This window comes from Oppia nitens, unplaced genomic scaffold, assembly GCF_028296485.1.
Source record: "Oppia nitens isolate AA-2021 unplaced genomic scaffold, nextdenovo-longstitch-racon4-pilon3 scaffold11_pilon_pilon_pilon, whole genome shotgun sequence".
NCBI classification, from domain to species: Eukaryota; Metazoa; Arthropoda; class Arachnida; order Sarcoptiformes; family Oppiidae; genus Oppia; species Oppia nitens.
Window position 1 is genome coordinate 2,254,430 of NW_026533190.1, and position 26,168 is coordinate 2,280,597.

Genomic DNA, 26,168 nt, shown 5'->3' on the forward strand with positions numbered 1-26,168 from the left:
ACACACACACATAGAATAAATAGTTGTCAACCACTCTAGTTTATATTATTAGTAGAATAATATGACCTTCAATTAGAGTACAGTAGTATTTAGTAATAATATTAATATAAAGTACAGTAAACACACTGTATATTATACAGTAGTGTTGAGTGATTGGCGCAATTCATAGACTATGTTACACCAGTTTTTATTTGATGTTATTGCATATACAACGTTACAAATAATTATTATTAAATTTTATATTGCTAACTTAATTATTTTAAGTTGATTAATTTTTATTAAATATAAATATTATTTATTTTTAATTAAAAATAAAATAATTTAATTGTCAAATGTGTTATATATATATATATATATAAAACTAAACTTTCCTATAAATTATAATTTATTTTTAATTTAATTCAACAAATAAAAAAACATTAATAGCAAACCTATTATTGTTATAATATTGTATCTAGGTGATATTATTTGAATAGCTAAATATTTAACTAATTTTTTCAGAAATAATAAATACATTTTTATATAAGTAATATTATATCCTAGCAAATTTTTTTATTATATAAAAATAGTAACACAATAAATTAAAAATTAAATGATTTCAATTTATCAAGCATCTTTTTATTATTAAATAAATTTTGTTTGTTTTTTTGTTGATTAGAAACAACACCAAAAAAATTATTAAAATTTAATAATAATTGTTTTTTTCTAATCAAAAAAATTTATAATTAATTGAACACATTATGTTTTTTAAAACAAAAAAATAATAAAATAAATTCAAAAAATATTAATACCATTTTTTTATGACAAAATTGTGGCATAATTTACTAACTACTACTATAACAATAATTATAACAATAACAACAATTATAATAATAATTTTTAAAAATTGTAATTGGTTGATAATGCTAAAATTTTAAATTTAATAATAGCCACCATAATAGCCACCATAGGACGGATAGCCGCCATAGTATGCCTTTCCGAGTCCGCTACCATAGCTCAGACCTGAGCCATAGCCCAAACCAACTCCGTATGATTTTCCGTAGCCCAAGCCATAGCCGAGACCACCCAAACCGACTCCGTATGATTTACCATAGCCTAGACCATAGCCGCCATAGTATGACTTTCCGAGTCCGCTACCATAGCCCAAACTACTGTAACCCAAGCCGCCATAGCCCAAACCGCCCAAACCAACTCCGTATGATTTTCCATAGCCTAAACCATAGCCCAAACCGCTTAAACCAACTCCGTATGACTTTCCATAGCCTAAACCATAGCCCAAACCGCTTAAACCAACTCCGTATGACTTTCCATAGCCTAACCCATAGCCTAGTCCTCCTCCATAGGACGGATAGCCTTTGAAAAATAAAACATAATTTGATTTATTTCTAAATATTATTTCAATTTATATTTCACTAATAATTAAAAAAAACTTTTATAAAACATTATATAAAATATTAAAATATCTTTTTAAAAAAGAAAGATAAATATCTTAAAATGTTTTATAAAATATTTTTTTTATACATACCGTAACCACCATAGACTTTGCCGTAACCGCTACTGAGTCCGAGACCGCCATAATAGCCACCGCCGAGTCCACCATAAAAGCCTAGACCACCCAAACCAACGACGGCCTGGCACAGGGCTACCGATGACAATAAAGCTAAAGCAATCTATAATTATAAATGCAAACAAACAAACAAACAAATCAATAATTAAATTATTTAGTTTTCCAACTAATTATTTCTACAAATACTGTATTAAGTATATTAAGTTACAAAATATATATATAAAAACTTTAATATTTACCAAAAAATTCATAGTTTTTTTTCAATTGAGAGACTACTAAACCAAACTAATTGGATGACCAAACAAACCAAACTTTTTTTGTTGCAAAAAAACTGATATTTATTAATGAAAAACTGATGACATAAGACACATACTTATATAGTGATTGGGAATTAAAAAAAATTTTTCGGCACATCCTTGGGTCTATGTATGTGTGTGTGTTTGTGTGTGTTTGTGTGCCCCCAACATATACATCTAGAAAACCCATAGACCTTGATATTGGCCTGTTATCAATTTTTTTTAAAAAAAAGCGAGGTATGTATCTTACTCTCTCTCCCCTACCCGTTCCCTATAATAATTGTCGTTATATTTAAGTAATTCAAAGTAACCCCCCTTCCCTCAATAATAATTTTTTTTAAAAAGTTTCACAAAATAACAAAAAATTTATGAAATTTATATAAAGAAAAAATTGTTTTCTATGTGTGTGTGTGTGTGTGTGAGCTATGAATTATAAAATTATTTTTGTTTGAAAATTGTTTATTTTGTTTTTTTTTTTGATCTGTTTTAATCTACGAAAATTACATATTAATTAATGCCCACCGATATAGTTATTTTTAAACATTGAATTAATTTCCACAAAAAATAATGTTTGTACATAATGACCTTGTTATATATATATATATATTATGTACAGTATATCATCAAATATTACATAATTTATCAGATAAACCACATAAACACACACACAAATAGATACATACATAAACACATACGTACACACATACATACACACATACATACACACATACATACACACATACATACACACATACATACACACATACATACACACATACATACACACATACATACACACATACATACACACATACATACACACATACATACACACATACATACACACATACATACACACATACATACACACATACATACACACATATGCATAAAATTTATATATAAATACTTTAATTATTTTTAATTAACGAAATTTCTCAATAATACATACATATTTTTTAAAAAAAACGTAAATTTTAATATTTATAAGTTTTATATTTCACAAAAGTTACTGAAAAAATTTTTGCATAATAAATAAATCACCTTGATTATAATTTTTAAAATAATATTTGTGTGTGTGTGTGTGAACATTATAGCTAATTATATTGCCATTTTTGATTTACGTGTATGCATTTGAAAATGCTTATTTAATGATTACAATTATAATTTTATTGCATTTAATTTACAAAAAACAAACAAAAATAAACTATATTTATATGACATATAACTTTAATTGTTTTAATTAAGCTCTTAAAAATTATTTTTATTTTTAAATATAAAAATTAATTAAATTATATTTTATTGAAAAAATGTCTTAAATATTATACGTTGAAAATAAAATATGATTTATTGCCCATAAAAATAAGTTTTTATCAAAGATAACAAAAATGTCATTTTGTTTTCAAAAACTAATTATTTTTATATTATATATATATCTGTCATTGTTTTAGTTAAAAGCTAAATATTTTATTTCAAATTAATAAATAAAATATTAATCACTTTTAATTATTAATATGTTTGAATAAACTAAATGATAAAATTTAGTAAATTTTTAAAAATAATTAATTAATTTTATAAACTTTTATTATCCAGAATATTTTTTATTCAATGAATATTGGATATAATTCAAATTCAAATAATTATTATAAAACTTTTAATTTATTAATTATTTGTTTTAATTGATGACAATTTAAGGATACATATAAATTATTTTTGTTAATTAATTAAATTAATTAATTGTTATTGAGATTGTTGTACAATATTTTGTTTAATATAACAAACAAACAAAAAAATTGTTTTATATATCGTTATTAAAGACCTTCAAAATTGTCATCAAATAAAAGTTAAAAAAAAATTATTTTCAAAGTATAGCAACAAAAAGATGTCATAAAAAATTTCTTTTAAAAAACATTATTTTTTTGTAACGTATATATCTATAGATTATTGTAATTAATATATATATATATAGAAAGTTTAATACTCTTTTTTTTATTTAATTAATTATTTATGCAAAAGTTATCAATTTAATTTATCTTTATTTTTTAAAAAACTAGTTACACTTTATCTATTTTTTTTAAATTACCTGGTCTAATATTGAAAATGTTAAGTATACTTAAAAAAAATTTGTCAAAAAAAACTTTAATTTCTAATACAGATATAATTTTTTTATATCATTTATGGCAACGACAAAAAATTGAAACAGGGTTAAATTATAAATCACTAGAAATTAGATATTAAAAAAAAATATTACCTACAATTATTTTCATTACTAAATTACACAGTATACGTATTACATAATAAAAAAAATGTAATAAAATTTTTTAATTATTATATTTTTTATCTAACTTAAACCAAAATGGATATAAATTAATAAAATATACACATTATCTGTTTATAATTAGATTTTTGATCTTTTTTTTAAATATTTTTGATCTTTTTTTAATATTTTTGTTCTTGTTCAATTATATAAATTGTTCAATTATTATAAAATTAATTAAAAATAGTTTCCCAAAAAATATATTGTATTAAACTTGAATATCAATAAATAAGAAATATTAATTTAAAATAAATAAAATTAAGTGTAAAATTAAGAGATAGCTTTAAAAAATTATTTTATTAATCGCACTATATTATAGTGACTATAAAATAATTAAAAAAAACATTACATTACATTATAAATTATTTTATTAAATTTTAAAATTATAATAACTAATTGTGTGAAAAAAAATATTGTAGATAAATGTAAAATAAACTATTTTATTACTAAAAATATTTTTTTTAATAACTAATATTAGTTAATTAATTAAAACTAACTAATTTTTTAATAAAAAAATATACATTTTTTAAATAATAATTAATAATTAATACTGTATAAAAATCAAATTTATATTTTCTGCCAATAATACTGCACTAATAATGTACCGGTATATATATATATATACTGTATATATAAAATAGACCCGAAAATATTATGCATACTATGCTCGCATATTTGGTACTATTTGTAATAACAGAGCGCATAGCATAACAACTTTGTTTACAGTGTTTACAAAATAAGTTAATAAATGTTTACAAAAAAAAATTAGTTTCAAATGTTTGCCGCAAACATCAAAACTGTCGGCAAATTGTGGCCATTATTACGATATGGCTGCCGTCCATTGCAACGGCGCACTAGACATCAATTATCGTCGGCCAAAATCAAACAATATTTTACCGAAAATCAATTGAAACTATCGCCTGATTTGTTCGTCAGCTACGAGATGGCCGAAAAAGAGTTGGACGCCTTGCGGCTGATTGAGACAACCGACGATAGCCCTGAACTGCGCCAATTGGCTGCCGACGATTGCCACCAATTGATTGACCGGTTGACTATATGTTTGAAACAGATTATCGCCGAAGCCATTCAAGCCGACTCAACCGATTACCAGATTGCCGAATGTTGTCTGGATGTAAATGCCGGCGTCGGCGGACAGGAGGCCATGTTGTTTACGAAAGAACTGTTCGATGTCTACTGTCGACTGTGCGATAACCAGAAGTGGACGTATTCGGTAGTGGACAACGATTGCGATACCGATTATGGCGGTTCGCGACATTCGTCGCTAATTATTGCGGGAAACGGTTGCTATCGGCTGCTGAGACACGAGGCGGGCGTACATCGGGTTCAGAGAGTAAGCTATTCAGAGATATTTACCGATAGTTTTTAAAAAAAAGAGACGACACTATTTGTATTAACACTAATCACTGGTCACTCACTCACTTCACAAACAGTTTCCGAAGACCGACCGACACCGGGTGCACACATCGACAACAACGGTAGCCGTCATACCTGTCCGACACAATGTAGTTGACATTCAGGACAACGATCTGGTCTATCAGATGACAACATCGTCGGGCGCCGGCGGCCAACACGTCAACCGTACGCACACATGTGTTCGGGTGACACACAAGCCTACAGGTATTGTGGCCACTTGTCAGGAAACCCGATCGCAGCTACAAAACAAAGAGATTGCCGCACGTAAGCTCAGGGCTATCATAAATCAGATGGAATATGATAAACGTCGACGGGATGAACGCAGTACAAAGCGGGCACAGGTAGGTCAGGCCGACCGTAGCGACAAAATCAGGACATATAACTATCCGCAGAATAGGATAACCGATCATCGATTGAATGATAGTCTATACGATATCGAGGGCTTTATGTCTGGCGGCGGCAACAATAGCAATAAGTTGCGCTATTTTATGGACAAATTAGAGTCCCAGAGCTATCTACAGGCTTTCGATAGGCTCAGGGATGAGTTGAACCGATTGATAATTACATAATGATTGTTATGTGAAGTTTTTTTTAATAATAATCTATAGTTTACCAGTAATTAATCATTTACTAATTAATTTTGTTATCTAAATAATAATATAAATTTATATCTACCGATAATATTTATTTAAAAAATAAAATAAAAATCAATAATGATTTTGTTTAGTTAATTTATTTGTAATATTAATTATAAAATTAAAAATATTGTATTAATATATAGTTCTATATATATATATTTTCGGTTAAAAAATAATAATAATTAGTAAAATATATATTTTTTTAAAAACTTTATTAATTAAACAAACAAACAAAAAAATAAATATAAAATTAAGTTTTTGTTGTTATTGTTATAATTGATAAAAAATATTAATTAGTGGTATATATTATAATAAATAATAATTTTTATTAGTATTACGATTACTGTTTGAGTCCAATAATCATTATAGCCTCCAATAGTGGATAGGTACTATTATAATTAGCTACATTGACATTGTAGATGGTCGACTGGGCACCGTTATCCGATGTGAAGTACTGATCTTCTTCATTGCGCACCCGGCGAGTACGGGATTGCCGATAGGGATTAAATTGGCCGATATATTGGGTCAAATTTTCCGTAAAATAGATTTGACCCGTATGTATACGATTGGGTCCCGAGTAGGCTATCACGTGTATATGTACGGTACGACCCGGGTACCAACCTATCAGTGTATATGGATAAGGGAGGTTGGGGTGGGTATGGGGATGGAGAGGCAGGTATGCAATGCAACATAAATTTTTACATTTATATAAATTATACAGAGGTATATACATATCTATACACATGTAGTTACTAATGATTACTATTGAAAAAATTGATATATTAATAATAGTTATTATAATACTTAAGTAGTCAAATACTGTATATTAATATCAGAATATAAATTATATATTAAAATAATACTAAATTATAATTATAAAGTTATTTAACAATAATTAACATAAATTGTTCAAAAACTAAATTTACTATTGATATAAGTTAGTATAGTATAATAACTGGTATTTTTAAAAAAAAAACAATACATATTATTTAGATAGACTGACTGACTGACCGGGAAATATGGTGATAAAATCAACAAAACCATTGGCATCGCTAAACTGTGTACCCCTGAGAAATCGGTAGTTGTCAATAGGCTGTCCGTGTCCATTGGCGTCTACTGGTCCGTGAAAGCCAATATAGCCGGAATACATGCCCAGTGCGTTAGCTTGCCACAGATCGGCACGTATATTTTTTAACGGTGCACAGGTGTCCGGATGGGTGAACTGTAGGCGCAATCTGAACGGTACGCCCGGTTGACTTTCGCGTATGTCTTGCCTGACCAGTCGTTGATTCAAATAGTACGGACCCTCAATGGTTTCCGGCTGTAGTATACATCGATTGGCTCGTTTGTCCAGTCGGGCGCAGTGGTCGCTGGGATGTACGGTACCGATACAGACGGCTACACCGATGATCACCAACATAACGCTGCTGCTGCGGCTCAGGTAGTTTTTTAGACCCATGTTTCTTATTTTTTTTTTCTCTCTCTCTAAAAATTTAATATATTATTATTAGGTTTTTTTTAAAAAAGTAAAGTTTTCTAGTAATGACAATATTTTTTTATCACTTTATATACAATTAATTATTAGTTGCATAGCATTACAGTGTAAAAAATCATTATTATTACGTTAACTAATATTAGATATTTATTATTTTTATGATTTATCAAGTAAAAAATGATTAAAGCAATTTTTTAAAAAAATTGTTTTAATAAGCATGCATTAGCATGCATAAAAATATTTTACTGTATAAAATGTGATTGCTAAAAATCCAAATTTAATTGTTAAATAATAATTTATGTATTAATTACAATAATTAATAAATATTAAATAAATGGGTTTTTTGTATTTGCTGTATAGTTATATAAATATATTTTTATACAATAAAGTATTTTTATAAATTAATTATATTAAAAAAAAATTACTTAATTTTATAAATATTGTCATAAAAATTAGTTTTATTGAAAAAAAAACATTTACTAGTAATTAGTTGATTTATAATAAACATATTAGTTATTATCAAATTTTACTAAAAAACTAAATTAAAATTTAATCGTCAATTAAATATCTAAATTTTATAACTTAATAAAAGGTAACAATATTTTTTTTAAAAGTAATTATACATTAAATTAAAAACCAGTTAAGAATGCTAGAAAGCATTTTCAGAAAAAAAACTTGAATATCATTGAAAACCATTAGTCAATTTTAGTCATGTAGGGTTTTCACATGACTGGGTAAAACAAAATAAATTCCACTATAGTTATATTGGGAATCAAATGACTTAGTATGACAAAATAAACTTAACTATAGTCATGTGTGGTATCAAATGATTTATATAACAAAATAAACAACTACAATGATACTTTTAAAATAAATTAATTTTGATCTATTATAAATTATTTTTGATGCTCTATATAATTCTAAACGTTAAAATTTTCACCTAATTTTTTTTACTTTGGCCGCCATTTTCTCTATGTTCCCGAAGAGATATCAAAATTTTAATGCAACTTTCAATACATTATTAATAGTCCTCTAACCAAATCTGAAGTCAGAATTTCAAAATTCGCAAAAAAAAATTCTACAGACACACACACACACAGACAGACTCAAAAAGCCATTATAGATTTCAGTAAACAAAACTTTTCAAGTTTTTTTTTGAATATAGTTTTAATATGGCATAAATAAATAAACTGTTTAATACAATAATTGATATACAATTAACATGCAATACAATGTAATTTATTTAGTTTCTAATAAAAATTTACGTAGATACTATTGCAAAACTTAATTTTTATAATAATTTTTATGATTTAATATTTTTTTGTTAGATAAGCATTACTGTTTATTTTAACTTTAATAATATTAAAAATTTAAAAAATAAGTTTTTTTAAAAATGTAAAATAATATAATTAATGATATAAATTAATAATAACAGCAACAACAATAGTTAATTATTTCATAAATTTGCATTAATTAGTTTATAATACAACATAATAGTAGTAATTTTATTAAAAAAAATAAAATTGAAAAAATAATAATAACACAAATTGTATTAACAATTAATGTAAAATTGTGTCAAACATTTAGGCCAACCATAACTGTTGCTGTCAATAGAGGATAGGTATGATTATACCGATGAACTTTGACATGTTTGACCATAGATCGGGCGCCGTTATCTTCGGTAAATCCTAGATCCTCTTCATTGATCATACGCTCGACTTTGGACTGTCTGTACGGCTCCAGTCGGGCCATATTGCGGGTCAGTTGTTCACTAAAATACAACTGTCCCGTATGTATCCTATTGGGACCCGAATAGGCCATCAAATGTATGTGTACAGTCCTACCTGGATACCAACCTTGATAAAAAAATTTTTTTTTGGATAATTAAGCAATTAATAAATTATTAATTAAGAAATAATAGTAATTAGTAATACAGTAATCAATAATTTTCTAATAATATTAATTAATTAACTAAATGTTATAAAATTAAAATAAAATAAGTTGTCAATGTTTTTCGATAAAATAAATATGAGTTAAATCTATAATAAATAAAAATATTTGGATTGAAAAATACAAACCGGGAAATATGGTATCAAACTGGACCATACCGTCCGAATCGGTAAACTGACTTCCCCTTAGAAACCGATAGTCATCGACAGGTTCAACATGACTAACATCAGTCGGTCCTCTATAGCTGATATATCCGGAGTAATTACCGGTAGCGTCGCACTGCCAAACATCGACCCGTACGTTGTCTAACGGTCTACACGTACGAACATTGGTCAGCTTGAGTTTCAATTCAAACGGTACGCCCGGCCGGCGCTCGCGTATGTCTCGCCTAACCAATCGTTGATTCAAATAGTACGGCCCCTCAACAGCTTCTGGCTGTAGTAGACATCTGTTGGCCCGTTTGTCCAGTTGTCGGCGACAATTGCATTGGTGATTGTCGCTCAACTGTACAGTACCGGCGCTGATGGACAGTACGATAGTTATGACTGCTGCTGCTGCTGCTAAGCACTTGTAGATTTTTATGTACATTTTTTTTTGTATTGAAAAAATAATTATTATAAAGTTATTAATGTATTACAACTAAAAAAAAAATTTGACACAAAATAGTTAACACAAATGTTATTTATCTATCAAAAAAAAAATTTACATAAAATTTAATAAATAATATTTAATATATAGTTTGATAAAACAAGTGTTTAGTATTATCGTACAGTAATTTATTATATAATAATGTTTTACTATATATTTAATCTATTAATGTATGATATAATAATTGTAGTATATAATCTATGACATTTTAACTATGAAATTAATAATAAAAATAATATTAATAAAACTTTTTAATGCAATTTATTTTTTCAAATTTTATTACAGAAAAAGGATACATACAAATGTAATATTATTATAACAACATTTTTCACTGTCAATGTCACATATGATGATAAATTGTTGTGTTTTTAAAAAAATATTAGTTTTTAAATTTATTTATTTATTAAATATTTTTATTTAGTAGAAAAATTTTTATTAATTAATTATATTTTTTTGAGGAAGTGAATATATAAATACAATATTATGATTATAATTTTTTTGTTTGTTTGTATAACTTTATTGCAAAAATGTAAATAAATAAATAAAATTTATATTAATTAAATTAGTTTTTTATATTTATATATTAGTATTAATTTTGGTAGTAATAGTAAAATGTTTTTTGATTAAATAATAATTTTTAATTGAACTATTAATTTTACTTTTTTAAAATATCAATAAATCAATAGTTGCCAATTACTAGTACAATAACTATACATAATTAATATAATTAATATTTTTTTTGAAAAATATAAAATAGTAGTTAATAGTTGATATTATTAATAGTATCTAAAAAAATTTTTTTGATACTAATATAGTTTAGTTAACAATTTAAACAATTTTTGTGCTTGAACATTTATCGATGATGATGACGGAAATATTTGTATACATAAAAAAACTATTAGACAAATACATAAACCGTATGAATAAGTCAATGGAAATATTTTGTTGAATAGGATTATGAAAATAAAAAAAAATATATACTAATTAATCCAATATTAAGATAATTATTTAGAAAATATTTAGACCTACTGTTATAATCATCGATCAAATTGATCGATTTATTAATTTAAATATTGTTAATATTTTTTTATAATGATTATTAATTACTTCACTGTCCATCACTATCATTGGTAAGTATTTTATCACTAAAATATCAATCAGAGATTTGATACATAATTTTTTTTAGATAATAACTATTAGATAAAAAATAAATAAAATAATTGCCAAACAATTACTGAACTATAATATGACAAAAATATATCAGCAAATAATTTAGACTATTTAGAAAACATGCAATCAATGTCTAATATAGTTATATCGTAATAGTAGAGTATTATACTGTATAGGGATAATCAAACATTAGATAACTAAACAATATAAGCAAACAATTAGATAACGTATTTAAACCATTAGTTTAGATAATTTCAGTAATTTTCTGATTAATTGATACAATCATCAGTGAGACCAATACTACTGGGTGTGTACACAAAGCGGACATCATATCAAACAGGTTGACATAAAAGTTGGTAAAATATTGTAAAAAATAATTATAATAATAGATGAATAAAGTGTTTAAACAAAAAATTGTTTTATAAATATGATAAACAAATAATAAATAAAAAACCAAACCCTAGAAAATGTCCGAAACAATCGGCAAACAATATGACAATTGTGTCGTTTCGGCCAATCATTTGCCAATAGTATTGTCTAAACAATAAGATAGTAACCAAATAGTGTCGACAATACTATCGGATGATTCATACGATGACGTCTAGTAATTGGGACAGTTGTGTCATTTGATTGATGGTGTTGTTGTTGTTGGATAAGTAATCCAATCTTATATATAACTGATGTCCAGCTAATGGCACCAGTAGTTGTAATGGTAAATACTTGTTAATATTTAGCATATTTTTAAAAAATTAAAAAAATGATATAACAAATCCTTAAACTTATTAAAACTATTTTTTTAATTTCTGATTTTGAATTTATTTTAAACAAAATTAATTGTGATAATAATTTTATAAAGTCATTAATTAGTGATGGATAATTTAAATTATGAAATTTAATATTTATAAACTTAATTTTTATTTATTTATTTATAATATTTATTGTAACTTTTGGTTAATTTAAATATTTATTACTAATAATTTGATAAAAACAAATATAATTATAAATGCTTTTATAAATTATATTTATTTATTAAGCTATTAAAAATTTTATTATATATTTGCTAATAATAATAATAATAATAATAATTAGTAATTTTATTAGTTATTATTATAATTTTTTAATTGCGTTTACAATAAAATTTATTATAAAATTGAATATATTTCTAATATAATTAAATAATATGAATAATAATAATAGTTTTTTACATTAAAAAACTAATTAAGTATAATTACATGTTTTTATTTACATGTATTAGTTTTATTTGAAATTTTGTTGTTTGTTAATTATTAAAATATTACATCAAATTTATTTCAATTTGATAATTATAATGTATATATTAGATATAAATTCATTACAATTGAAAAACCAAAAAAAAAAATTATCATTAAGTTTATTGATTAATCCAGTTTATACCAGTATTAATAGTAAAATATAAACATTTAATATTATCAATTATATAGAGGTAATATATTGAAATTTATTTTATAATAAAATTTATAAAAAACATACTTAATTTTTATTTAGTAATTACTTATCTATATATACAGGTATATATATATATATATATATATATATACTATTTATCATCATAATTATCATTATTACTTATTATGAAATAAATTTAGTATTACGATATAAGGACTAGTTTTTATATTTTATTTAATAAAAATTATTAGTTATTGAATACGTTTATAATTTGGTTAGTTTCTGGCAAAATAATTATAAAAAATATATTATATTTTATTTAGTTTTTTAGTATTTTAAAAAAAAAATAATATGCTAAATATCAATAAGTATTTACCATTACAACTACAGGTGCCATTAGCCGCACATCAGTTATATAAGATTGGATTACTTATCCAACAACACCATCAACCAAATGACACAACTGTCCCAATTACTAGACGTCGTCGTATGAATAATCCCATAGTATTGTCGACAATATTTGTTTACTATCTAATTGTTTATACAATACTATTGGCAAATGATGGCCGAAACGAAACAATTGTCATATTGTTTGGCGATTTTGCTCATCCATTAGGCTTTGGTTTTATCTATCATTTGATTATAATATTTATGACAATATTTTGTTTGAACACATTATTCATCTATTATTATAATTATTTTTACCATATTTTACCAACTTTTATGTCATTGTTTGATATGATGTCCGGTTTGCGTACACCCCGTAGTATTGGTCTCACTGACTGGCAATCAATTTGTAAATTAATGAAAATATCTAAACTAATGTATAAATATATTAATATTATACCCTATATTGTTTGGTATTGTGCATCACATTATCCCTATATTATACTAATCTATTATAAAATAACTGTATTTACATTGATTTTATGTTTTCTAAATAGTCTACTATTTGGTATCTATGTTTATCAAATGTTTTCCGTTATGTTTTGGCAATTATTTTATTTTTATTTATTATGCTATTATATTAAAATAAGTATCACTGAATTGTTTGACAAACTATTAGTAGTCATCAATAGTGGACATCAATTAAATACTATAACTAAAAAACAAAATAAAATATTAACATTATTTAAATCAATAAATGATTTGTTTAATTTGATTAATGAATATAACAGTACTTATTGGTCTAAATATTTTCTAAATATTTGGCTTAATTTTGGACCGATTATTATATTTTTGATTTTTCTAAATATATTTATGAAATTTAATATAATGTTTAAATTGGCCATAATTTACGGTTTATGTATTTGTCTAATATTTTTTATGTGTACAATATTGACAGCATCATCGATAAATGTGCAGGCACAAAAATTGTCCAATTTGTTAATTAAAATTTTACTAAAATAATTTTTTTACTAAATTATAATTTATTTATTATTATTGTTACTATAATTCTATGTATTACTAAAAATTGTTTTATTTTTATAGTATGATAAATGATTAGACTTTAAGATTGTATTATAAATAAATTGTATGAACACACACACACACACACACACACCAACTTACACCCACCCACCCACACACTCATACTTACACAATAAAATGTTAATAATTTGTTAATAACTTATTTTTGTTTTGTTTTTTTCTTTTTTTAAACGACAACATTAACACCAAAAAAAACAATTTGTCATATAATAAAATGTATTAATTAATTAAATTTAATAATAAAAACTAAAATATAACTAAATTTAATGTTACATTATTTTTGTTGTTGAAAAAATAAATATTTATTTTTACTACAAAAAAAATAGACTACTAAATAATTTACATACCATTTGACTGGTTGGTTGGTTGATGGTATCTATGGATCGGTTGTATCTGAAAGATTGTATGCCTTTAAAATAAACTGGGTATGGCCTACAACTACTAGACTACTAGTCGTCCAGATCGCTAAACTCGCTGGTACTGCTGCCACTACCGCCGCCACCTTCACTACCATACTCGCCCAGCCATTCGCAATTCATAACCTGATCCATTCCCCAACGTTTTTTCGGATCCGGATTGACCATACCTAACAGCAACCGGACTACCGCTGAGTCCGCATCGTAACGCCTTGATTTGACCATACAGTCGAGTATCCATTGTTCGGCTTCGATCTTCATTAGACTAACCCATTTGGGTACCAAATCGATTCGGCCGATCAGCGACTTGCCCAGTGTTATCCCTAGGGAATAGACATCGCATTTGGTCAGTTCGTTGGCAACGGGATAGCCGAGCATCGACCAGACAATATTCTTGAGGGCCGGTATTTCGGGTGCCTTGTACTCGAATGTACCATCTTTTCGGGTACTGGTCATTGGCTGGCCTGGCCGGAATACTTGCGATATACCGAAATCGGCCAGTTTGTATGTACGCCTATAGCCGCTACGTTCGACCAGTATGTTCTCCGGCTTCAGATCCATGTGACAGATCTGGTTTTCGTGCAAATACCTGATGGCGGCGGCAATCTGTTTGAACCATTCGTGCGCCTGCTGTTCGTTCATACGGCCGTCCATATTGGTAGTGATTACTGACCACAGATCACCGTCGAGTAGTTCCATAAATATGAACGAAAACAGATTCGGAAAATCGGTAGCCGGATCTCTCACATGAATAATCGATTCAATCGATACGATATTCGGATGTTTTAGTCGGCGCATGATTTCCACTTCTTTTAGCATAAAATCCATTCCCTGTTTGAGTGTCGGAAAGCCCATAAACGACTGGATTTTGACCACTTTTACGGCCATTTCTTGCTCATTGCGTCTGATTTTCCAGACTTCGCCGAAACCTCCTTCGCCTAATTGAGAGATAAATTTTATGTCAAATAACTGGTCAAGCATTGGCGCTGCATCGGCCCAGTCGCGGTTGGCGTCGATATTTGGCCACTTTTTCGGATAAAAATCCTGAAAGTTCAACGGTCCGAACAGCGGCTCACCGGTGGGTGCCTTACCGTACGGCGCGTACGGTGTATTGTAGTATTGCATTTTGGCATGTTCCGAGTAGGGCAGGTTCGGCCATCGGCTACGACCCGAAACATAGTCGAAATATCGTTCGTCCAGTTCGGGTCTCAGGTACTCACCGTCTTTGTCCATTTCCCAGTCATGATATTCTGTACGATTCGGGTCATCCTCGTGAAAGTGATGCGATTTGAAAGACATGTTGTTGATTGGTTTGTAGAGGACAGTTAGGTTTTTTGGTTGGTTGTTATTGTAATGGGAGAGAGAGTAGTAGTGTAATTGTAGGGACAGTTGGTTAAGAGTGTGTGTGTGTTTTTTTTTTGAAGTTTACTCGTCGATCAGTTAGTTTGATTGCAACAGTAAAACAATTTTCAATTTGATTTGAAAATCTATTTTTTATTTGATTATTATTTTTTTTAAAAAAATTTACAACAAAAAAATTTTTCAAAATTTTTCTATTGTAATAATTTTATCTAATTGTTGTCATCAAAAAAAAAAAAAAATACAATAATTACCGCAAAAGTATTATCACTACAAATATCAGTATCACCAGCACTACTACAAATTTCTACTACTACTACCAGCCATGGCTCAGATATCATTGATTAGAGACAAAATAGGTGATCGTGATCCAGGTCTATTGCCCGGTTCCATCAATTACCCGCGACCCGTATTGGATCCGCATTACGCTAAATACTATCAGAGCGGTCAAGTTATGGACATTGCGAAGGAAGAGCGGGCAAAATATGACACCCATGGTTTCGCAGCCTTTGGTCGCCACCAGCCGACTGGTCTACCAATTCACGGGCCGCTACCGTACGAACAATGCTTTCTGACTAATATACCCCATGACTTGGATTTGTCTGGCAATTGGATAACGGCTCGACCATTGTTGGCACAGTTAGGCATTCAGGTACAGAGAAAGATAATGGGCGGTTCGTTTGGCGAAGTATGGCGCGTACGTATGGGTCCCGGCAATAACTATATGGCTATGAAAATATTGCAAATCAAACAGTTTATCGGTAAGTACGGGTCGCTGACGGAAGCAATGAGAATGATGCTCAGGGATGTCGAATCGGTACGCGGCTTAAGACATCCGAATATGGTGTCCGTCGAGAATGTCCTACACGTGCGCGACGATCGGACCGGTTTTCGGGCCGTTTATTCGTTTATATTTATGGAACTATGCGACGGAGATATGTTGGACGAGATGGATAAGCTGCCTGGCGATGTGTACGATGAAGTGGGTGCTCATCGATGGTTTAAACAGATAATCGAAGGACTGGACTATTTGCACCAGAATCGTGTCGCCCATTTGGACATCAAACCGGATAATATACTATTCAAACTACAACCACGCCGTGCACCCAATGTCTACAAGTTGGCCGATTTTGGGTTGGCCGAAGTTTTTCATGCCGACGAACCATCGATGGAAAGATCAATCAAAAAAGGTACGCCCAGATATTTGCCGCCCGAAGTGTTTGTCTATAAACTATTGCCGCCAAACAGTCCCGTACAGGTGTTTGATATGGAAAAATGTGACATCTATTCGCTGGGTATGACACTGGCGCTCAGTTTGATTGGCTTCAACGGTATCGACCAATACTGTATCCCAACGACTGGTTGGGTACAGGGCTTGGATCCCAATTCGTTTATCGATGACTTTCTTGTTTTTACTAATAAATATCTAAGAAATCATCCGATGATCGACCTATTGATGTCGATGACCAATACAGTACCCGGACAGAGGCCAACTATTCAACAGTTACGCAACAATCCATGGCTACAACAGGTTTTATGATTGATGGATGGATGGACAGGTAGTGGTTAGATGGGTAAGTCTATACAAGAAAACCATGGTATGCAATTTTATATGTCATCAATATTTATTAGAAAGTAGTCTGTTTAGGGAAGGGGGGGAAGGGGGTAAGTAAACCATTAAAAAAAAATTAGTTATAAAAAATTTATATGAAGTTTTTTTTTAAAGATTTTAAATACTACTGTATATGTTATTTACATTACAATACATATACTGTCAAAAATTAAATACTGTATTATAATTTATATGCAGTTATGGCTAAACTTTATAATGCAATCTACATACCGGTATTATTACTTTATTATAAAAACCATTTAAACAATTAGTTTTTATATATGTAAGCTAAAAATGTTAGGTTAGGTTGGGTTGAGTGGGGGAGAGAGAGGGTTAGGAGGGTTAGGAGGGTTAGAAAATAGTATGTAGTATGAGGAAGGGAGAGGAGGTAGTAGTTTTAAATTAATTGTATTTTATTTAATTTGAAAATCTATTGTTAAGAAATTTTTTATTTGATTATTATTTTTTTTAATTAACAAAAAAAATTAAAAATATTTCTCTATTGTTGTCGTAATCAATAACACAATTACCACAAATATCACTACAAATATCAGTATCACCAGCACTACTACTACAACTACTACAAACTACTACTACTACTACTAGCTATGGCTAAGCTATCTTTGATTAGAGACAAAATAGGCGGTCGGGATCCAGGTCTATTACCCGGTTCGCTCAATTACCCGCGACCCGTATTAGATCCGCAATACGCTCTATACTATCAGAGAGGTCGAGTTATGGACATTCCGACCGAAATCCGTGAAAAATTTGCAACCGATGGTCCCGCAGCTTTTGGTCGCGATCCGCAGACTGGTCTACCAATTTACGGGCCGCTACCGTACGAACAATGCTTTCCGACTAACGTACCCAATGAGTTGAATTTATCGGGCAGTTGGCAAGTGGCTAAGCCGTTGTTGGCACAGTTAGGCATACAGATAGAGACTAAGATACTCGAGGGTGCATTCGGTGAGGTATGGCGTGTGGATATGGGTCCGGGCAACGGCACAATGGCTGTGAAAATATTGCAAATCTGGCAGTTTGTCAATTTGTATGGCTCGCTGACGGAAGCAATGAGAATGATGCTCAGGGATGTTGAGTCGGTACGCGGCTTAAGACACCCGAATATGGTGTCCGTAGAAACTGTACTACACGTGCGCGACGATCGGACCGGTTTTCCGTCTCTGTATTCGTTTATATTTATGGAACTATGCGACGGAGATTTGTTGGACGAAATGGACAGTCTGCCCGATCAGGTATACGATGAGATAGGTGCTCATCGATGGTTGAAACAGGTAATCGAAGGACTAGGCTATTTGCATCAGAATCGTGTCGCCCATTTGGACATCAAACCGGATAATATACTGTTCCTTAAACAACCGCACGGTGCCCCTCATATCTACAAGTTGGCCGATTTCGGGTTGGCCGAAGTTTTCCATGCCGATGAACCTTCGATGGAAAGGTCAGTCAAAAAAGGTACGGCTCGTTATTTGGCGCCCGAAGTGTTTGCCTATAAACAGTTGCCGCCAAACAGTCCCATACAGATGTTTAATACCGAAAAACTGGACATCTATTCGCTGGGTATGACAATGGCGCTCAGTTTGATTGGTTTCGACGAAATCGATCAGTACTGTTACCCGACTACCGGTTGGTTGCGTGACGTCAGTCCCAATTCATTTATCGACGACAGTCTAGTATTTACGGGAAAATTTGAGAAAAATCATCCAATGATCGAGCTATTGATGTTGATGACCAGTACAGTGCCCGGTGAGAGGCCAACTGTCCAATATGTACGCACCTGTCCATGGATGCAACAGGTTTTATGATGGATGGATGGATGAATGGACAGATATGGTGTGGTTAGATGGCGGACGGATGGGTGAGTCTATACAATTAACCAAAAACTGTATGCAATTTTTATATTATTTGATTTATTGGTTAGGTTAGGGGTAGTGAGTGGGGTAGTAGTAAACCATTAAAATAAACCCAATTAACAATTAATTTTAAAACAAACATTTAATAGCTATTATTTGATTTTTACAAAATATTTTTATTATTTCGCTAAATATCATAATATTCAACTGTTAAACATATAAATTACTGTATATTAGTTTTTTTTAATAGTTTTTAAATGATTTTTGTTAAATTAAATCTGATTTTTATTTTTTATTTTATTTTTTTGTTGTTGAGAGAGACAGACGATTTAAAGTTTGAATTTCAAACACATTTTTTTGAACATTGATTTTGTTGCCCAACAAAACAATTATCAATTATTAACAGTTAGAGTTAGGATCTGATGATTGCATTGTTTGAATTGATAGATAAAACTGGTCTCCTGTTAGATGATAATTGATTTTTAATAATAATTATAATAACTGTTAGGAAAATTAATTAGCGATAAAATCTAATTCAAAAAAAATTTGATGTCATTATCAAAGAGTAGCAGAAAATTGTCGAAAAAAATTAAAGTATATGTTAATATAAAAAAAATAATACAATTAATGATACAATTATTTACAAATATTATATTTACAACAAATATTTATTTTTTAGTCAACATTTTTATTTTTATTAATATTAATTATACTGTTATACTGTATATTATTGATAAATAAATAATTTTTTTGTTTAACCGGTAAAAACTATTATAAAATTGTGTTTATGTTTTTGCTATTAATAAAATTTAATTTCCTTTTTTAAATAAGTTAATAGAAAACTTAAATAAATATTTTTATAAATATAAAAATAATAGTTATATATATACTTAGTTTTTTCTATGACTTGATATAATAATTAATTGAAACAAATTATAAAAATATTTTTTTGTCATAATTTATATATTAATTATAGTATCGGTAATATCATAGGTAAGTATGGCGTATAACTCAACACATATACAGACAAATCAATTAATATTTTTACAGCTATTGTCGTCAATCATCGCATTCATAGTGATATATATGACAATATTTGGCAATCTATTGGTTATTATAGCTATTTGGAGGACACCTAAACTTCGGCTAAAATCCAATTATCTGATACTATCGATGAGTGTAACCGATCTGATATGCGGTTCAATAATATTGCCTTTTGTTTCCTATGTCTATATCCATGATCTCATGGATTGGACTACCGGTGCGTTTATGTGTCAATTTGTTACAGCAGTCATATCGGTTTGTGCTACGGCTTCGTCCAATCATCTACTGTTCATAGCCATCGATCGGTATCTATCGGTACATCGACTAGAGTATTCCCGATCGGCCAACAAGTGGCCAATTGTCGGCATGATTGCCGTATCGTGGATTTTGCCACTGATTATCAATATTTATCTGACAATCGGTATCAACGATAACAAAATGTTTGCCAAACAAATAGCCAATCAATTATGTTTGGCATTCAGTGGTGAACTACACTATAAGTTAATGACATTAATTGAAAATATTGTACCGTTTGCTATCATTTCGTGGGCTTATTATAGGATTTTTCAGGTAAAACGGTATAAAAATTTGAAAAATATATATTAAAAATAAATTAAATTAAAATTAAATAATATAAAACTACATTTATTTAAAAATAATTACTCTAATCTCTAAACTAATGTACAATATATGTCACAATTAAGTGTTTATGAAAATTTATTATTAAAATATTATTTTTTATCATATTTTTTAAATTTATATATTGACGTTTTTTTAGTTATATATATATATATATATATATATTTACAATTTATTCAAAAAACATATTGTATTCAAAAAAAACTAATAGAAATCACACGAATATCGTAAAAAATATGATGAAAAACATCGGCCAATAGTAGTAGTGGCCGACAATTTGCCGGACACTAATCATCCGCACAAACACCAGCTCATTATGCGCCGGGAGTTTCGTGTGGCCAAAACAGTGGCCATTATTACCGTAGTCTACTGTCTATTTACGATGCCATTCAGTATACTAATGTTGGCTACCGATTATCAATGGATAATTGACCATAATCATTTATTCTACATGGTACTTTATCTATTTTTAACTAATTCAGCAATTAATCCAATAATCTATACACTATTTAATCGGGAGTTTCGTCAAGCATTTAAAAGTATATTATTTTTTGAAGAAACAAAAAATCTAATTAAATAAATATATTTAAAAAAAATATAATTTAATTAAAAACATTAATTATAAAATCTAAAAAAATAATAAAAAATATTGTATATAAATATATTTAGTACTATTCACTTATAGTATTTAGATTATTAGATAATATTTTATATTATTTAATAATAATAAATAATAATAATAATAAATATTGTACATTATTGAGAAACAATTTATATTACAATATCCTGTTTTTTTTTATAGATAAAATGTAATATAAATAAATGCATACAAATAAAAACAAATAGTAATTTATAATAATTGTATAAATTATGAATAAAGGATATAAACTTAATTTTTTTTTGTATTACATAACAACAAAAATTTAACAGCAAATTGTTGAAAAATATATTGAATTTAAATATTTTTTTTGAGAAATTTTTATTTAAATAGATATTTATTATTATTATTATTATTATCATTAATATTTAAATACAATAGTAAAAATTATCATTATTTAAAAATAAATAAATAAATTATGTATAACTCTACACATGTTTATGAAAAACAATTATTATTTCTTCAACTATTATCGTCAATCGTTTCATTTATAGTGATATATATGACTATATTTGGCAATCTATTGGTTATTATAGCAATTGTGAGGACACCTAAACTTAGACGTTTAAAATCCAATTATCTAATACTATCGCTTAGTATAACCGATTTGATTATCGGTTTTACGGCACTACCGTTTAGCTCGTATTTTGTTATCATAGATCTGATGCATTGGACAACCGGTAGTTTTATGTGTTATTTTATTAGTTCGGTAGTACTGGTCTGCGGCAGTGCATCGGTCAATCATTTGGTATTTATTTCGATTGATAGATATCTATCGGTTAGCCGATTGAACTATTCAAAGTCGGCAAACAAGTGGCCAATAGTAGGTATGATAGTGTTTTCGTGGTCGTGGCCATTGGTAGCCAACATATATCCGACCATTGGATTTCATGATAGCCGTATGCAAGAGGAATTGATGGCCAAACAGTTATGTTTGCCATTCAGTGAGGAACTACACTATAAAATATTGACATCCATAGAGGTTATCATACCGTTTACAATTATGACCTGGGCTTATTATATGATCTATAAGGTATGTATGATGATGATGGTGATTTAAATTAATAGTTATTTTTCAATAAACTATAATTATATGTATGAATAAAATTATTCAAAGCATATACTGTATATAACCTGTAGTACAGTATAGCATAGTATATAAGTATATATAGATATAAATATTATAAATATTTATTTAATGTTTAATTTATTTTATTTATAATTTATAATCAGAAATCAATTGAATTCCACAACAAATATTCGGGTAATTCGGGTAATCAACAAAAACCAGATAACTTACCGGACAATAATAATCATCAAACTAGCAAACGGGTATTGCGTCGGGAATTTCGTGTAACCAAAACATTGGCCATCATTACCGTACTCTACTGTCTATTTATTATACCGTTGAGTCTATTTTTATTGTTTACCGATTATCAATACATAGTTGACCATTATCAATTATTTTATTTACTATTGAATTTACAATTGATTAACTCGTTTGTTAATCCATTAATCTATACGATATTTAATCGGGAATTTCGTCAAGCGTTTAAAAAATTATTAATTAACTAATAATACTAATAATTATTTTTATTTAAAAATAAAATAAATATTTATACATACATTTAAATAAAAAACATATACAATATTAAGAAATATTTAATTTTATAAAATCAAAAACAAAAATGTAAATTTGAATTAAATATTATATTATACAGTAAATTAAAAATATAAATATATAATAAATATTGTAATTTATTTATTTTTAAAATATATAAAAGAAAATTAATTATTATTTTTTCAAATTCAAACTCTTGATGAAGGCGTCCAACTCGTCCTCGTATTCCTGTTGATGGTCTCTATAGTGTAGTACATGTGTTGACCGATCCCAGCACTTGGACCTGACGTTATGGCCGGCCCGACGCCATATGTCCACCAGATAATCATTGGTCGCAACATTACTGACCAAATCGTCTTTCGAGTACAAGAAAAGTCCTAACAAACAAACAAACAAAATAATAAATTAGTTTAAATACAATAAGTTGAGGACAGGTATGTCCAGAATAGAGGGGTAGAGAGAATACCGGAATATTTAGCTCTAGGATTGGCAAACGCATCGACAGCCATATCATAGTATTTGACACATATATTCTTGAATAGCCAGAGAAAGACATATATGGACTGTTCGATCATCGGCTGTACTAACGGGTGCTTAGTTATGGCACGCGATAGACCGGGTGCACAGTCATCGGGATAGACAAACGAGTCGATGACTATACCTTTAATTAAGTCCACGAGATAACTGTTTACTGGACTACTAGTCAACTGTTGTAGGGTTAGACCAAACTGATAGCCGCCAACAGAAAATATATGAACCACTATCTCGTTGTAATGGCCGCTAAGTTCGTGCAAACTGTTGACCACATTTCTGGCCACTGTCATTCCGCCAATCGGTGGCATCAGTAGATCCAGCGGCGATGTCCGAACGGTTAGGACATCGAAACCACGTTTGAACCACATTTGCCGATACTTTTCAATGTGTTTGTCTTTGGCTAACATCCACACACATAACAGTGTCAACGGTCTGCGGGTTTCCGTAATGGCCATCGATTGTTGGTGTTGTTGGCCGTCAATCATTGGCATAGTCTCGGGTGCGACACTTGAACAACAATAATCGAGACTCATATTTTTCGGTAGATTTAACTTATTTTTTCTCATTATTTTGGTCACTAATTTTGTCTAAAATTTTTTTTAATTTTTAATTACATTAATTATTTTAATTAAAGTAAATAAAGTGTTATTTAATTAATTATATACTATTTTTATTAATATATTTAAAACATATGTTTTTTGTGTATTTATATATACTTTAGTTAATTTTTTAAAAAAAAATATTTAATACCTTATAATTATTATTAGCGCCAACATTGGCCAAAAATCGATGGCCACCACCAATATTACCGATAATTGACAAGTTTTTGAGGCCATTATTTAGACGCCATTTAATAGCCAATCGGTTAATTGATAACAATTTATAAATCATTTTATTAACTTTTTATTAGATTACTGTATATTAGTATTATTATTATTAAAGTATATTAAAATATATATATACAGTATATTAAAATATATATATACAGTATAAAAATTTGTGACAAATTCAATCAAATATAATCTATTAAAAAACATTAAACATTTTTTAAAAAATATATACATTTTAATAATAATATGATATCAAATATACTATATATATATATATATATATTAACAGATAAGTTTAAGGTTAATATTGTAAAAAAGATATAAATTTAATATCAGTTTTAAATTATATACAACTATGATATGATATCGTATAACAAAAAAATAAAAAATAATAATAATTACAAATGTTTTTACAGATAAATTAATGTTTTAATTTTTTTTTGAATTTATAACAATTTAATTACAGTATATTTAATATAATATTTATTCGTTGATAAAATGTGGGAAATAAAACTATCAGTAGTTTTATATAAAAAAAATTATTTACTAGAAATATGAGTCATTTTTTAGAAATCATTAATAAAATTTATTAATTAATACAAACAAAAAAAAATTATCTAAAAAATTTCTAATGAGTTAAGTTAAACTATTTATATTTTCTAATATAAAAACATATGAAAGGGATATATGATAAATAATATATTAAAATAGCAATAATAGAAAAAAAACTTGAATATAATTTTTATAATTTTTTTAAGTTACTAATCAATTTTGATAATAATAACAAATATTTTTATTGAATTTATTACAATTCAAATAACTATTTATTGGTGTCAACCCTTTGCTTCCTAACTCCCTATACATATATACAGTATATACTATACCAGCACTAGTAGATGACAGCACTTGACCTGGATACTATTTATTTATAACTGCAATAAATTATACTGTATTTTTTTAACTTTAATTTTAATTTATACAAACTAACAATTATGTAATACATTATTACATACTGTATACAAATTAATTGATTTAAATTAGATGATAAAATACAATTAGTTTAAAAAATTAATAATGTATTGGTGCGCCTAAAAAATAATGCTAAAAAATAATAAATAAAACTTAACAAAAATTAATTGACATATATAGATCA

At 28.0% G+C, this 26,168-nt stretch overlaps 9 protein-coding genes across 10 annotated transcripts; 4 read left to right on the forward strand and 5 right to left on the reverse strand.

Annotated features, from left to right (window-relative positions):
- Positions 1-919: 919 nt before the first annotated feature.
- Positions 920-1,857, reverse strand: LOC128953918 (keratin-associated protein 6-2-like). Its single transcript, XM_054299459.1, has 3 exons — positions 1,807-1,857; positions 1,526-1,670; positions 920-1,353 (listed from the first exon to the last, which is right to left on the reverse strand). Exons 1-3 carry the CDS (start codon positions 1,816-1,818, stop codon positions 920-922), a joined length of 591 nt encoding a protein of 196 aa, XP_054155434.1. The 5' UTR covers positions 1,819-1,857.
- Positions 1,858-4,908: 3,051 nt separating this feature from the next.
- LOC128954148 (peptide chain release factor 1-like, mitochondrial) lies at positions 4,909-6,287 on the forward strand. 2 transcript variants are annotated; one of them, XM_054299727.1, is made up of 3 exons: positions 4,909-5,531; positions 5,632-5,955; positions 6,007-6,287. In XM_054299727.1, exons 1-3 carry the CDS (start codon positions 4,956-4,958, stop codon positions 6,181-6,183), a joined length of 1,077 nt encoding a protein of 358 aa, XP_054155702.1. In that variant the 5' UTR covers positions 4,909-4,955; the 3' UTR covers positions 6,184-6,287. The 2 variants fall into 2 exon arrangements, with proteins under 2 accessions (XP_054155702.1, XP_054155694.1); XM_054299719.1 differs by having other exon boundaries at positions 5,632-6,287.
- A 266-nt stretch (positions 6,288-6,553) lies between these two features.
- Positions 6,554-7,787, reverse strand: LOC128952423 (uncharacterized). The gene is made up of 2 exons (XM_054297825.1): positions 7,264-7,787; positions 6,554-6,873 (listed from the first exon to the last, which is right to left on the reverse strand). Exons 1-2 carry the CDS (start codon positions 7,709-7,711, stop codon positions 6,593-6,595), a joined length of 729 nt encoding a protein of 242 aa, XP_054153800.1. The 5' UTR covers positions 7,712-7,787; the 3' UTR covers positions 6,554-6,592.
- A 1,535-nt stretch (positions 7,788-9,322) lies between these two features.
- LOC128953928 (uncharacterized) lies at positions 9,323-10,285 on the reverse strand. Its single transcript, XM_054299471.1, has 2 exons — positions 9,826-10,285; positions 9,323-9,603 (listed from the first exon to the last, which is right to left on the reverse strand). The coding sequence occupies exons 1-2, from the start codon at positions 10,283-10,285 to the stop codon at positions 9,323-9,325; spliced, it is 741 nt and encodes a 246-aa protein (XP_054155446.1).
- A 4,471-nt stretch (positions 10,286-14,756) lies between these two features.
- Positions 14,757-16,317, reverse strand: LOC128952056 (uncharacterized). The gene has a single exon (XM_054297390.1). The coding sequence runs from the start codon at positions 16,144-16,146 to the stop codon at positions 14,881-14,883; it is 1,266 nt and encodes a 421-aa protein (XP_054153365.1). The 5' UTR covers positions 16,147-16,317; the 3' UTR covers positions 14,757-14,880.
- Positions 16,318-16,531: 214 nt separating this feature from the next.
- Positions 16,532-17,746, forward strand: LOC128953936 (serine/threonine-protein kinase STK11-like). Its single transcript, XM_054299483.1, has one exon. It carries the CDS (start codon positions 16,532-16,534, stop codon positions 17,744-17,746), a length of 1,215 nt encoding a protein of 404 aa, XP_054155458.1.
- Positions 17,747-18,317: 571 nt separating this feature from the next.
- Positions 18,318-19,774, forward strand: LOC128952125 (death-associated protein kinase 2-like). Its single transcript, XM_054297466.1, has one exon. It carries the CDS (start codon positions 18,427-18,429, stop codon positions 19,639-19,641), a length of 1,215 nt encoding a protein of 404 aa, XP_054153441.1. The 5' UTR covers positions 18,318-18,426; the 3' UTR covers positions 19,642-19,774.
- A 914-nt stretch (positions 19,775-20,688) lies between these two features.
- Positions 20,689-23,090, forward strand: LOC128953945 (5-hydroxytryptamine receptor 4-like). Its single transcript, XM_054299495.1, has 4 exons — positions 20,689-21,303; positions 21,584-21,764; positions 21,855-21,911; positions 22,567-23,090. Exons 1-4 carry the CDS (start codon positions 20,689-20,691, stop codon positions 23,088-23,090), a joined length of 1,377 nt encoding a protein of 458 aa, XP_054155470.1.
- A 735-nt stretch (positions 23,091-23,825) lies between these two features.
- On the reverse strand, positions 23,826-25,096 carry LOC128953955 (transmembrane protein 53-A-like). Its single transcript, XM_054299507.1, has 3 exons — positions 24,936-25,096; positions 24,118-24,772; positions 23,826-24,028 (listed from the first exon to the last, which is right to left on the reverse strand). The coding sequence occupies exons 1-3, from the start codon at positions 25,074-25,076 to the stop codon at positions 23,826-23,828; spliced, it is 999 nt and encodes a 332-aa protein (XP_054155482.1). The 5' UTR covers positions 25,077-25,096.
- Positions 25,097-26,168: the final 1,072 nt, after the last annotated feature.

Excerpts from the sequence above, each read along its gene's own strand:
- LOC128953918 (XM_054299459.1), bottom strand. Across the intron at positions 1,354-1,525 it reads CAAAGTCTATGGTGGTTACG|GCTATCCGTCCTATGGAGGA; the intron begins GTATGTATAAAA and ends TATTTTTCAAAG.
- LOC128954148 (XM_054299719.1), top strand. The coding sequence starts at position 4,956 with ATGTTTGCCGCAAACATCAAAACTGTCGGCAAATTGTGGCCATTATTA. Across the intron at positions 5,532-5,631 it reads GCGTACATCGGGTTCAGAGA|TTTCCGAAGACCGACCGACA; the intron begins GTAAGCTATTCA and ends CTTCACAAACAG.
- LOC128952423 (XM_054297825.1), bottom strand. The coding sequence starts at position 7,711 with ATGGGTCTAAAAAACTACCTGAGCCGCAGCAGCAGCGTTATGTTGGTG. Across the intron at positions 6,874-7,263 it reads TTTTATCACCATATTTCCCG|GTTGGTACCCGGGTCGTACC; the intron begins GTCAGTCAGTCA and ends ATACACTGATAG.
- LOC128953928 (XM_054299471.1), bottom strand. The coding sequence starts at position 10,285 with ATGTACATAAAAATCTACAAGTGCTTAGCAGCAGCAGCAGCAGTCATA. Across the intron at positions 9,604-9,825 it reads GTTTGATACCATATTTCCCG|GTTGGTATCCAGGTAGGACT; the intron begins GTTTGTATTTTT and ends TTTTTTATCAAG.
- LOC128952056 (XM_054297390.1), bottom strand. The coding sequence starts at position 16,146 with ATGTCTTTCAAATCGCATCACTTTCACGAGGATGACCCGAATCGTACA.
- LOC128953936 (XM_054299483.1), top strand. The coding sequence starts at position 16,532 with ATGGCTCAGATATCATTGATTAGAGACAAAATAGGTGATCGTGATCCA.
- LOC128952125 (XM_054297466.1), top strand. The coding sequence starts at position 18,427 with ATGGCTAAGCTATCTTTGATTAGAGACAAAATAGGCGGTCGGGATCCA.
- LOC128953945 (XM_054299495.1), top strand. The coding sequence starts at position 20,689 with ATGGCGTATAACTCAACACATATACAGACAAATCAATTAATATTTTTA. Across the intron at positions 21,765-21,854 it reads TCTATTTACGATGCCATTCA|CAATTAATCCAATAATCTAT; the intron begins GTATACTAATGT and ends TAACTAATTCAG. Across the intron at positions 21,912-22,566 it reads GTTTCGTCAAGCATTTAAAA|CAATTGTGAGGACACCTAAA; the intron begins GTATATTATTTT and ends TGGTTATTATAG.
- LOC128953955 (XM_054299507.1), bottom strand. The coding sequence starts at position 25,076 with ATGATTTATAAATTGTTATCAATTAACCGATTGGCTATTAAATGGCGT. Across the intron at positions 24,773-24,935 it reads GCGCTAATAATAATTATAAG|ACAAAATTAGTGACCAAAAT; the intron begins GTATTAAATATT and ends AAAAAATTTTAG. Across the intron at positions 24,029-24,117 it reads TCCTAGAGCTAAATATTCCG|GACTTTTCTTGTACTCGAAA; the intron begins GTATTCTCTCTA and ends TTTGTTTGTTAG.